This window comes from the organism of the source record quoted next, unplaced genomic scaffold, assembly GCF_019419815.1.
Source record: "Pyrus x bretschneideri cultivar Hongxiangsu unplaced genomic scaffold, Pyrus_bretschneideri_v1 Contig38, whole genome shotgun sequence".
NCBI lineage: Eukaryota > Viridiplantae > Streptophyta > Magnoliopsida > Rosales > Rosaceae > Pyrus > Pyrus x bretschneideri.
The window spans coordinates 4,467,149-4,480,833 of record NW_025999701.1 but is presented as its reverse complement, the minus strand read 5'-3'; the positions used below and the strand labels follow the sequence as shown (position 1 = coordinate 4,480,833).

General features: G+C 37.8%; 1 protein-coding gene and 1 pseudogene across 1 annotated transcript; both read left to right on the top strand.

Moving 5' to 3' along the window:
• The first annotated feature begins 2,415 nt into the window (after positions 1–2,415).
• On the top strand, positions 2,416–7,599 carry LOC103948095 (annotated as a pseudogene).
• Positions 6,791–8,937, top strand: LOC125468377 (F-box/kelch-repeat protein At3g06240-like). Its single transcript, XM_048564022.1, has one exon. It carries the CDS (start codon positions 7,663–7,665, stop codon positions 8,797–8,799), a length of 1,137 nt encoding a protein of 378 aa, XP_048419979.1. The 5' UTR covers positions 6,791–7,662; the 3' UTR covers positions 8,800–8,937.
• Positions 8,938–13,685: the final 4,748 nt, after the last annotated feature.

Here is a 13,685-nt window from a genome sequence, read left to right as displayed (position 1 = left end):
ACAAGGCAGGTCTTACATCGCATAGCTAGGGCATAACATTCTGAAAGGAAATTTGTCTTACATCGAATAGCTAAGCCATGGTCCTGCTCCTCAATTTGAATCTCGGCCTCCAGTTTTGTGGTCTGATCAATGCCAAGGTCTCTAAACAAATGTAGGTTGACTTGGCTCCGTATGAGTTCCTCCAGATGCTTTGTGATTGATTCACGAAACTTCGTGGTCATGGTTGGAACTACTCATATCGTAAGTTACTTTGTAAAGATCATTTTTGTTAAAAAATCAATAAAATATGAGATCATGTAGTCATTAAACCGTATAAAAAAAAGATGGTTGGATATGATAAAAGCATTATGAACAGTCTGTCTATTTGCCCAACTTGATTGACTAAACATCCTTAATTTTAAAAGATTTTTTTGTATAATTAATCTTTACGTAATAAATTATTATATAAACAATTTCGATCATAAATACAAACTGTTTTGAATTGATCACAAATATCTTGTTTCTCCTTAATCTTAAGGAGTTAAGCATTCCTCATACATATATACATGTCTTCTTTCAGTAAACAAAATTCACACCCACCAAATCTACAATAATCAAGCATCCCCATCCTCTTCAAAATATGCATTGTTCATGCACACTAATGGCAGAAAGTCAAAAGTCAAAGATATGACATTTGAAAATTATTCTAAAATTACAAAAGACTTGTAGCTCAAGCAATAAAGAGCATTTACATTTGCATAAGAAATTATGTGTTCCCAACTTTCCTAGGGGTTTTGCACTGAACATGCAGAATTTGCCTTAGAGCATCTCCAAATGCCTAATAAAATGGGATGAAGGTCTTGGTGCGGCCACCGTTGGTGGTGGGCCCCCCGTGTTGCGTGAGAGGGGAGTGAGACACATTGATGTTGGGTGAACATGATAAATCACGAACAGTGAGGTAAGGATGATTTTGTGCGAGTGGGTCATATATCCAACTAGTTGGTTCCCATATGGAATAGAAAAGGAATACTCTTCGGATCTCTTCCATCAAGTCCACCAATATTACAAATTTAGGTTTTTAAATTTGATCCAACAGGTACAAACATGAATTTATTTTAAAAGTTAAAAATAACTTTTATCATTAGATCAAATTTCAAAAGTCTGAATTTGTGACCTTGGTAGACTTGATGGAAGGGATCCAGAGAGGATCCCTTTCCTATAGAATAATTTCTCGTTCACAAGACTATTTTGCCAAGTTAAAAGTAGTTAGGCAATCGTCACTCAGTACTACGGTCTAATAGTATTCCTTTTCACTTGGAAGTGAGAGGTTTTAGATTTGAATCTCGTGGATGACAAATTCGATATCAAATTAGGTTGCCCATTACGTGACTTAACCGAACTTCCTCTTATTTTAATGTAAAAATATCAATGTACTCAAAAAAAAAAAAAATTAGGCAATTTGGGGCCTACTAATATTTTTTATTTTTATTTAAGAAAAAAATAACATATTCCTCGACACACTTTACACTCCACCAATATTTTATTTTATTAAAAGTAAAATATTGATTGACATACTTTACACTCCTCCAGTATTTTATTAAATTAATAATGTTGAGTGTTGGAAAATGCAATCCCATGTCGAAAGCATGAGAAAATATATTATTACGAATAATATTAGTGAGACTAAATTTAGAGATTAAACTTGCAACTTCAATGATGCATCATCAATAGAAATGAACACGTTTATCAACGTTTAAATAATAAATCAATCATCAACTTCTATGTTTTCAAAATTTAGTCTTTTTAGTATTACTCATATTACTACTCATAAATGAAGAGTAATGCTAGGTAAATAAATTTTTTAGATCATATTTACAAACTATATGATATGTCACCAATACGAAATAAGCATGTTAATCAACACTTCAGTAATAATTCAATCACCAACGCCCACGTCATATGGTTTAAATAGATGTCTTCTTAATACCGAGATCTTACGTGATAAAATTCAACATCTATCACATTGTTTATGAGTTAAATTAAGACAATATCAACATATATTGCATTGTATATGAGTTTAAGTTAGGACAACATCAATGTGGCATTCTAAAATCTTAAAATAGACTACTCAAAATACCGCATGAGTTTACGGTTCTGCCTCAAACAATTGTCTAATCCCTTGAAGATGCTCTTTGAAGATGCGAATGTGTAGTGGGACCCAATTTAGTAGGAGGTACCATGCATTTTCCATGGAATCGGTCAGTTGGATTCCTATGTCGAAGTCGTCTTGAACAAGTCTAGTGGTTTGAACATTGACTAACTACTAGGATGCCCAGCAGGAAATCGAAGAAGCATATTTTTTATTACTTAGCTTTGACTTTCTTTCCGACGTGTTGCATGCCTTTTACATTCAATTTCTCGGATTTTACTTCAATGATTTAAGGTTATTCTGAAAATGAACGATTGTTATAATAATAAAACACCCGTAAAATTGATGTGGACTGTTGAATCTAATACCCCAACTTGTCAAAGATTGAATTTCAATTGCCATCACCATACTCTTTGCTCTGTGATCTAAGCCGAGGTGCGCTAACAGCTCTTTTGCAATTCACAACTTGACTCTCCTCGCATTCGATTGCTCTCTTGCAGTCAGTTTGTGGCAGCAACCTTTCTGCTTCAATCACCTCTAGTTTTCATATCAAAAAATCCAACAGCAAGACATACACTAAGAAGAAGAACAAATGAAAAGAAACATCTATTGCGAAAGAATATGACCAACAACCAGCTTCATGCATAACCAACAGAGATAAGGTATGTCATGCAACCAACTGCCTTGATTTCATTTCTTCTGTTACTTTTTATTGCGAAAGAGAAGTCTACCTGTTTATAATTTGGTATGTATTCAACAGACGTTTATAAAACCAGTACCAGAAGCAAACGGTGAAAATAGGAACCAGATAAATTAGTCTGCTGACAGAAGCATGGAGTTTCTTTCTGCAGCTGTTTCTGGGATTGTCGGGAAAGTATTGGAGCTCACAGTTCAACCAGTTGGACGGCAAGCGGGCTATATATTTCACCACAAAATAAACCTTAAAAATCTGGAGAGTCAATTGGACAACCTAGGTGCTTCCAGAAACCGGGTGCAGCATACAGTCAATGAAGTTAAAAGGAAGGGTAGGAATGTGGATATTGACGTCGAGAAGTGGCTGATAAGAGTGGACGAAATTACTGGAGAGGCAAAAGAATTGTTGAAAGATGAACAACAAGCAAAGGCAAGGTGTCTCCATGGATGGTGCCCTAATCTGTTTCTCCGTTATCAGCTAAGCAAGAAATCGAAAAAAATGGTGAAGGGGGTTCTCCAACTCCATGCAAATAAAGAATTTCCCAGATTTTTTTTCAAGGCTCCCCCTCAGGAGATATGGAGCATACCCACCGAAGAGTACGAGGCCTTTGAATCAAGGGCCTCTACCGTGAAGAAAATCATGGAGGAACTGAGGAATCCTAATACCAACATGATTGGGGTGTATGGGATTGGTGGCGTGGGGAAGACCACACTCATCAAAGAAGTTTTCAGGCAGGCTACTAAAGAGGAGTTATTTGATGATGTGGTTCTTGTACTAGATGTCAAACAGAATACGGACCTGGAAAGAATTCAGAAAGAAATTGCCGAGAAGCTTGGTCTTGATGTTCTTGAAAATCAGACCATAGCTGGAAGAGCGCGGATTCTATGCGACAGGTTAAGAGACACGGAGATTCTTGTGATTTTAGATGATGTCTGGGAAAGAATTGATCTGGAGGCTTTGGGACTTCCCCGGAGGGTATGCAAAATATTGTTGACATGTAGAAGTCGAGAAATACTATCCTCTGAGATGCGTACGCAAAAGGAGTTCGGGCTTCATGTTTTAGGCGAAGAAGAAACTTGGAGCTTATTTGAAAAGATGGCAGGTGATGCTGTTAAAGATCCCGCTATAAGAACTGTGGCAACTGAAGTTGCCCAAAAATGTGGAGGTTTGCCAGTTTTAGTTGTCACAGTTGCAAGCGCTTTGAGAAATAGAAGGACTTTACATGCATGGAAAGATGCCTTAAGACGCTTAAAAAGGTTTGGCAAGGAAGAATTGACAGAAAAAGTATACTCGGCTCTAGGGTGGAGTTACGATCAATTGGGTGATGAGGAGCTCAAGCCTTTGTTCTTACTCTGTGGAATTACTGGGAGAAACTATATTTTTCTTGGAGACTTGCTGAAATATGCTATCGGTTTGGGGTTGTTTAAGAACATCAATACGGTGGAAGAAGCACGAAATGCATTGCATTCACTGGTGGAAAAGCTTAAGAATGCTTGTCTGTTGTTAGACGGTTATGATAATACATCTGTCAGAATGCATGACCTTGTACGAGATGTTGCTATCTCGATTGCATTTAGAGATAAACACATCTTATCAGCAGCTTATGGAGATGAGTTGAAAGAATGGCCAGATGAGGGTTTCTTAAAAAATTGCAGGATGATCTCTTTCCCTTGTTGCAATATCCCTACACTTCCTGAAGCTCTGAAATGTGGAGAACTAAAAATGTTCTTTTTGTGGAGTAATGATGACTCGTTTGAAATTCCGGAGAGATTTTTTGAAGAGGTGAAAGAACTTAAGGTGTTGGATTTAACCAATCTGCGGATTCCATCACTACCTCCATCTCTTCAGTTCCTAACAAGTCTTCAAACATTATGTTTAGATCTATGCGTGCTGGGAGACATAGCTCTACTCGGACAGTTAAGGAACTTAGAGATTCTTAGCCTTTTGGAATCTCAAGTTAAACAGCTGCCAAAAGAAATAGGGCAGTTGAGTCGTCTACGATTGCTGGACTTGAGCGGTTGCTCTGAAATTGAAGTGATTTCACCCGGTGTTATATCTAGCCTGGAAAGACTAGAAGACTTGAGAATGGGAAACAGCTTTAACCAATGGGAGGAGGAAGGAGTCAATGTTGAAAGAAGTAATGCTAGCCTTTCGGAGCTGAAGCACTTGTCTCGGCTAAGCTCATTAGACATACACATTCCAGATGCTAACATTCTTCCAGAAAACCTGTTCTCCGACAAGCTGGAAAGATACCACATATTGGTCGGTGATGCATGGAAATGGCATGGCGTGGATGAAACCTTCAACACTCTAAAACTCAAGCTCACTGCCAGCAATCAGTTGGACGGAGGTTTGAAAATGCCACTCAAGAGATCTGAAGATTTGTACTTCGACGTATTGGAGGGTGTTAATAATATTGTCTATCATTTAGACAGTGAGGGTCTATTTCAGCAACTGAAACATCTCCACGTTCAAAACAACGCTGAAACTACATATATTATTAACTCGGTCAACTGGAGTTATTCTCATAATGCTTTCCCCATCTTGGAGTCGCTTTTTCTTGACAACCTCGTTAGTCTGGAGAGTGTTTGTTGTGGCCAACTCACAGCGGAGAGTTTCCGACAGTTAAGAATCATAAAAGTGGAAAGCTGTCACAAGCTGAGGAATCTCTTTTCATTTTCAGTCGCAAGATGCTTTTTGCAACTTCAAGAGATCGAAGTGGAGAACTGCGAAACCATGACATAGATTGTTGCGGAAGGAAGGGAAGATAATTTCAGTGATGAAGCAGTTGATCCCCTTGAGTTCTTTCAGTTACGATCTTTGACATTTCGGTGTCTACCCAATCTTATTGGTTTCTCCTCCAAAGGCAGCAAGCCTATTGTTACTACCGGGTTGGATGAACAATTAACAAATGGAGAGTTCAACATAATCATTCTGGAGAATGAGATTGGAAGGCCCGTGCAACAGTTCATGAATGGTCAGGTATGTTCGTTAGTTTCAATTTTATAGAGCGGTTGTCATAGCATTCCATTGCGTCATTCTTCGTCTCTTAAAGAAATATTTGTCGTGATCTGCAGGTTGTGTTCCCAAGCTTAACAAGCTTGATCGTGGATCAATGCGATGGTTTAAGATTCATGTTTTCATCTTCCATGGCTAGAAGTCTAGAGCAACTCAAACATCTTCAGATATCTCGGTGTCATCTCATGGAAGAGATAGTATCAACACATGAATCCGGTGAAGCAAATGCAGATAACATGTTTTGTAAGTTAGAACATCTGCACCTAGAAGATCTTCCAAACCTCGCCAGATTTTGTGCAGGAAGTTACATTGAATTTCCGTCCTTGGAGAGATTAGACCTACGGTACTGTCCGAAATTGGGGGCATTCATCTCCAATAATATGAGTAAGGATATCACAATCTCTAAAGAAATTGAAGGGAAAGGCTCAAAGGATAACCTCCAAATTGATAAACCTTCCTTTTTGACGAAAGGTGAAGCGTACCTCTGTTTCTCTTTGTATCATCATTTCAATATTTTCGTATTTGCCTTCGATAGAAATGGTTTCTGATCAAGCCAATGCGATGAATATATATGCGATGATTTGGATTTTGGGTCTTTTTGTTTCTTTTCATCGACTCTTAATTTTTGGTGTGTGTGTGTGTTAGGTTTTCTGCTGGTCAGGCGGCCATTGAGTTTCAGGTATGTTGTTTTTCTCGACAATTAGTGTTGGAGGAGTGGAATTGGGTGATGTATAGGCCATTTTTCTTTGTTTTTTGATGGATTCTAACTTATTTATCATCAAAGCTGCGGGATGCTGCAAGTATTTTTGGGTCAGTTTTCATGGTTTGTTTGTTCTTTTGTTAGTTTAGGCGCTTATTGATGGTATCTATTAGTTCTGCAATTTGACATGGAAGTCCCATTCTCCTTGACCCAGTGCGGAGGATAAATACCTACCGTAGGATTAAAGATATTAGGGTGGGTGACCACAATTTCCTTAATCTGATATCAGGTAGTCATTAACTTTTGTTGTTGTACTTTATCCTCCGCCGTCGTATTAAGATTGAACGGTGGGTGGCCACAGTTTCCTTGTACCCTGGCCCCGGGGTCTAGGAGACAGTGGACATAGCTCTACCTGTCCACCTGAACATAAGCTGCATAGTCTTGCTCAGACGATTAGTAACGTCTGCAGACCTGTGCATAGTTATTGGCTTTCGTTCTTCAATTCCTATTTTATTCTTAAGTAAAAGTTGTTAGGAGGGGCACTGGGATATGTTTTTAGGTAAACCTAGAAACCTTAAAGCTGTGTTAGTTGCTAATATGTGCCAGTTAATTATGGAATATTATAGCGATTAACTTTGGCCAGAGGATTTTGCTGTATGCTTATTTTCTATCTAATTCCCATTCATCTTTAATGACAATTAATTTGAGTGGTTTAGTATGTTGATGTTTTGCCCAGAAAAAGCTTTTACTTTTGTAATCTGGCTATAGAAGCTTTCAAGATCTCTGTCACTATGTAAGGTTTTTAGTATTCATGGTTGTGCTTTCGTGTGGATTAAAAATCGTATGATGTGCTATGTGGAATATGTATAAATGCATTGTATTGATTTATTTCTCGTAACTGGGGCTTGCTTGAGTATATTTTAATTGCTTCGAATTTTGTTCTTTTAATGTCTGTAGTCTCTCAGGAGCTCCATCTACCTACTTTCTTAGGATTTTTTTTTCTTTCTTTTGTTTTTTCAGGTTTATGGGTTAAGGTTAGAGTTTGTACTTGTGCTGAAAGCAGTTAAACACAGTTTTCCTTTTGCTAGATACTGAAGGTGAAAGAAAATTAAAGATCAGTTGATGGAAAACCCTAATTTCCCAACTGATATCATGCTCGACATTCTTTCAAGGCTACCAGTGAAGTCATTGTGCCGCTTCAGGTGTGTATCAAAGTCATGGCGTTCTCTAGTCACCGACCCTGATTTTGTTAAAATTCACCTTAACAAAGCTTTTGAGAATGTGGAGATTTTCCATCAAAGGCGAAGGCTTATGTTTAGTGATGGGTCACATAGGTCACTCTACTCCTTGGACCTCGATGAGTTTCTCAACCATAACAATGCAGTTCATAATTATCTTGATGAAAAAGAGAATGACAATGATATTAATACCAACGATGATGATGATGAAGCAGTGGCTACTGAGCTCGACTACATTTATAGTGAAATCCCAAATAATTGGGTTTTCATGGTGTTACACTGCAATGGTTTGTTGCTGTGCCAGTTATATAACTGGGAGTTGTATCTGGTTAACCCAGCAACAAGGAAATCGAAGAAACTACCAGATATTCCATCTTCTAGCATTGCGTATTATTATTTTGATCTCTTTGGTCTTGGATTTGATCACTCCACTGATGATTACAAGGTGGTTGATTTGCGATACTTGAAGGGTGGAATTATGTTTATGGTGTACACGCTGAAAACTGGTTCTTGGCGGGAGATTCAAAGGCAATATCCTTACAAATCTGATCTCATGTTACATGGGATCCTGGTCAGTGGAGGCCTTCATTGGCTGGTGAACAGAGTTCGAGGTTCATCAGTGATTATATCTTTTGATTTAGCAGAGGAGCATGTTCAAGAAATCCCATTGCCATGTGATTTGGTTGACGCTAAAGGTTATATTGTCGGAGTATTTAGACAGATGCTGTGCATAACACGTTGTGATGGGCAAACACACAATGAGTTTTGGATCATGAAAGAATATGGAGTGAGGGAGTCTTGGACTAAAGTAAGAATCTCCATGCCATATTCTTTGTTGTTACATTCAGGTTTCGAGAGGAAAAATCATGATCTTTTGGTGTTCAAGGACCGGTTGTTTATGCACAATTTTAACGGTGAAAGATTTCGGAAATTATCAGTGTCCGGATTCCCCATAGTTACTGAAGTTGGGATCTACCTGGAGAGCCTTGTTTCGCCGAATTCTTGTAGAGGAGGATGTTAGAACTTAGAAGATGAACTCACTCCATTAGTCCATATCACTTTCATGTATGTATCTATTTGAGTACTTTCTCTCTCTCGCCAATTGTTTTTGTAATTTCCCTTTGAGATTCTTCCATGTTTATTAAACGACTCCATAGTATATACTCTGTTATTTTTATAATTTTTTTCAATCAAATGCACATGAGCATCTGGTCTCTGCAGTCACAAGGCAGGTCTTACATCGCATAGCTAGGGCATAACATTCTGAAAGGAAATTTGTCTTACATCGAATAGCTAAGCCATGGTCCTGCTCCTCAATTTGAATCTCGGCCTCCAGTTTTGTGGTCTGATCAATGCCAAGGTCTCTAAACAAATGTAGGTTGACTTGGCTCCGTATGAGTTCCTCCAGATGCTTTGTGATTGATTCACGAAACTTCGTGGTCATGGTTGGAACTACTCATATCATAAGTTACTTTGTAAAGATCATTTTTGTAAAAAAGATCAATAAAATATGAGATCGTGTAATCATTAAACCGTATAAAAAAAAGATGGTAGGATATGATAAAAACATTATGAACAGTCTGTCTATTTGCCCAACTTGATTGACTAAACATCCTTAATTTTAAAAGATTTTTTTTGTATAATTAATCTTTACATAATAATTTATTATATAAACGATTTCGATCATAAATACAAAATGTTTTGAATTGATCACAAATATCTTGTTTCTCCTTTATCTTAAGGAGTTAAGCATTCCTCATACATATATACATGTATTCTTTCAGTAAACAAAATTCACACCCACCAAATCTACAATAATCAAGCATCCCCATCCTCTTCAAAATATGCATTGTTCATGCACACTAATGGCAGAAAGTCAGAAGTCAAAGATATGACATTTGAAAATTATTCTAAAATTACAAAAGACTTGTAGCTCAAGCAATAAAGAACATTTAGATGGTAGGTAAATGTTCCTAACTTTCCAAGGGGTTTTTCCCTGAACATGCAGAATTTGCCTTAGAGCATCTCCAAATGCCTAATAAAATGGGACGAGTTGTACCACATACGTAGGGGTGGGTTGGAAAAACCGAAAACCGAAAAAAACCGGACCGAAAACCGGACCGAGGCCGAAAAAACCGAAAAAAAAAAAACCAAACCAATTCGGATGAACCGAACCGAACCGAATAGTGTCTGGTTCGGTTTCGGTTTCTGGGGTTCAGAAACCGAACCGAACCGAAGTCTTCAAAAACGACATCGTTTTATGCCTAATTCTAAAACGCCACCGTTTAGCTCCTAAAACGTAAAACCTAACTTAGGGTCTTCGACTCTTCTTCATCCGCTCTCAGTCTCTCAGTCTCTCCGTCTCCGCTCTTGGTCTCGCCTCGCCTGTTTTCCCAAGGCTCTCACTCTCAGTCTCTCCGCTCTCGGTCTTCTTCATCCTCTCTCAGCCTCATCTCTCTCTCAGACTCTGTCAATCTCATTCTCTCTCAAGGCTCAAGCTCACTGTGACCATTCTCATTCCCAATTCATCCTCTCTCAAGCTCTCGCTGAGTCGCCGCTGTGACCATTCTCATTCCCAGCAAAAGGTTAGTGAATCAGGTGCTTCAAAAATTCTCTATTATTTCTTGTTTGAAAACTTCGATTGAAACCCATCTGTTTCCCCCAATTCATGTCTTCATTCAATTTGTTTAAAATTAGGGTTTTGGTTCTCTTAAGTAGGATTTGTCATCAGAGCCTGATGATTTGATGCTCGTGTATTGGATTCCTCAGTCCCCTCATACTCTTCCCACACATGCAACACACCGTGTGGGAATTGGTGCCTTTCTCATCAATCAAAACAGAGAGATATATGCATGTAGTTATAAATCTGTAGTTTCCATCTTGCTCGCTTCATTTTTGTGTGTGTGTGTGTGTGTGTTTATGTTCCTTCCATCGAACAATCATCTGAATAAGTGAATTTTTCATGTCTACATTAATTTTCTGGACTTGCATACTCCTACATATCGTGGGACAGGTGTGTGGAAGCTCCCCACTGGAGTCGTTGATGAGGTGTGTGCATTCCAACAAGATTTGTGTGAGTCCTCATTTACCTAACTAACTTCATTGTTTTGTAGGATTTGTCATCAGTACGAAGAAAATCTAAAAAGTCAGTGAGGCTGGAACTGGAAGCCTGGAACACAGAGAATAGAGTTTGACAGTTTGTTATTATTTTATGGTATCAATTGCATCAAGTCGGTTATAAAATGTACTAACGACATCCTCAAAACTCTCTAATATGCATATCCCGTGGAAAATAGGAAGGATTTACATCATTCCTGGTTAAGTTCATGTATTGGCATATTAGCATGTCTATGTATCAAAAAGCAAGAAAAAGATCAAGTAATGAGATGCACCTGGCTAATTGAATGAAAAACACTTTGATTTGATTTTCAATTGAACACCCTTGGATTGTTTGTTTGAGTTCGAATTTAGGAGGATTCAATTTCATAACACTGCCTAATTAGTAGCTACTTATCTTTTATGCCTAGAAGGAATTTAGAGTAAGTTGGTTTGCAATTGAAAATGAAACTTAAGGATTTTTGTATCTGCTTTAACTTTGGAGCAGTGTTTGTTTTAGCTTTTGGCAAAAGCAAGGTTGGAGATTAAAGAAAGGAATATGTCTGGATGAATTTCAATTGAGATGTGAAGATTTCGACCACACTAGTCCTTTTCACACATTTCTGGATGAATTTCAATTCATTAGCTTTTTGTTTTCCTCTTTTCCCACTTCTTCTTGTGTCTTTTTACTCCATCACCATTCACCATGCAGGCATGTCTCATTATCTAAGTTTCTGGGTTCTTGTTCTTTTATGCAACTTCTTTTTCGTTTTCCTTTTTCTTACCTACAGTACATGGCACTACAAATTGATTCATTGAATGTTATGTAGCAGGGGTGCCCATTTGGCCATTTGGCCACTTGAGATTATACGTACGTTACAATAACAGGAAAAAAAAGGCCAATTGATCCCAATAACTTGAGATTAATCAGAACCTGTATACATAAACAAAACAATGACTCGCATAAAAATGAATAGACAAAAGTGTTACCAAACAACAACAAACATTTCATTCCGTCATCCGTCAACTAGTGAGGTTGTGACTTGGAATCGAAGCTATCCATGCAGCATATATTTTATTACATACCTTTAATAAAAAATCCTAACAGTTATAATTTATAAACCCTAAAGTCTCTACGGTTGGAGTATTGAAATTGCATCTTCTCAAGATATAATAATGTGCTTGGTAGTTTTCTACTAATGTGCTTGCCAGTTTTGATTAACATTTACTTTTGTATAAGTTTGTAGTACTAAGTTACTAACTACTATCCTCTTATTGTTTTGTGTGAATTAGATGAACGCAAAGGCGTCGCCTCAAGCTCAAGTTCAAACTCAATGAGATCAATATCAAATAGCCCTCATGATCAAACAAACTCATCTTCGAGTATACCATCGGAAGTAAGTAGTCATATCTTTCTATTACTTTTGCCCTTGTGTTTAATAATTAATTCATTAATTGTAATGAATCTCTTATTTTAGATGGACATTGGTGAATCAACTCCTAGTTCTCTTGGTGGATCCGGAAATCCCGCCGATGCAACTCCAAAAGAAGGTGACCAAAGTGACCAAGTAAGTAAAGAAGAAACTCTTTTGGAATCATTAAAAAGTCATGAAAGGTCTAAAGTTTGGGAGCACTTTGAAAGAAAAATTGAGGGTGGTAGAGTTAAGGGGTTGTGCAAGTATTGCGCTCAATCATATATGGCCGACCCAGATAAAAATGGTACAACTAATTTAAGAAACCATATAGCAAGATGTAGAAGCTACGGTCCTAATAAGGAAATATTTGCCGCAAATAGGCAAAAGATCTTAACCTTTGCCGGCACGAAAGATAAGTTGGAAGCTATAGGTTTTTCTCAACAAGAAGTAACTAAGGCTTGTGTTGAGATGATAATTATAGATGAGTTGCCTTTTACTTTTGTTGAAGGAGAAGGTTTTTGCCGTTTTTGCATGCAAGCATGTCCTATGTGGAGAGTGCCTAGTCGTAAGACAATTGCTAAGGATGTACTTAGCTTGTTTTATGCCGAAAAAAATAAATTGAAGAGTCAATTGAAGACATTTAGGGTGTGTCTAACAACGGACACATGGACTTCTATTCAACAAACCAATTATATGGTTCTCACCGCCCATTTTATTGATGATGATTGGATGTTACATAAAAAGATTTTGAATTTTTGTGTTATTCCAAATCATAAAGGAGAATCCATCGCTCAACTTTTGGAGGAGTGTTTAGTGGAGTGGGGTATAGAGAAGGTGTTAACCATTACGGTTGACAATGCTTCCGCAAATGATTCCGGTTTAAGGGACTTGGTGCACCGAATAAGTGGGTGGGGGATTCCTAATGCACTCTTGCATGATGGAAAATATTTACATATGAGGTGTGTTGCTCATATGCTCAATTTGGTTGTGAATGATGGGATAAAATTGTTGAATACGGCTATACAAAGCATTCGTAATGCGGTTAGGTACGTAAGATCTTCCCCTCAAAGGTTGGAAAGCTTTAAAAGGTGTGTTGAGAAAGTGAGAATAGAGAGCAAAGGGCTTGTGATTTTGGATGTCCCTACTAGGTGGAATTCCACATTTTTAATGTTGCAATCGGCTTTAAAGTTCAAGATGGCTTTTGATAGATTAAAAGTAGATGATGGTCATTACCTTCCGTACTTTGTTAAAGACAATCATGATAATATGAGGGAGGGGCCACCTTCGATGGATGATTGGAGTGAGGCGGGGATATTTGCAATCTTTTTGAGACCTTTTTATGAAGTCACTTTAAAAGTATGTTGTTCTAATACTCCAACCGTTCATACTACTTTTG

What these genes read in the sequence shown, in the direction of transcription:
- LOC125468377 (XM_048564022.1), top strand. Translation starts at nt 7,663, where the DNA reads ATGGAAAACCCTAATTTCCCAACTGATATCATGCTCGACATTCTTTCA.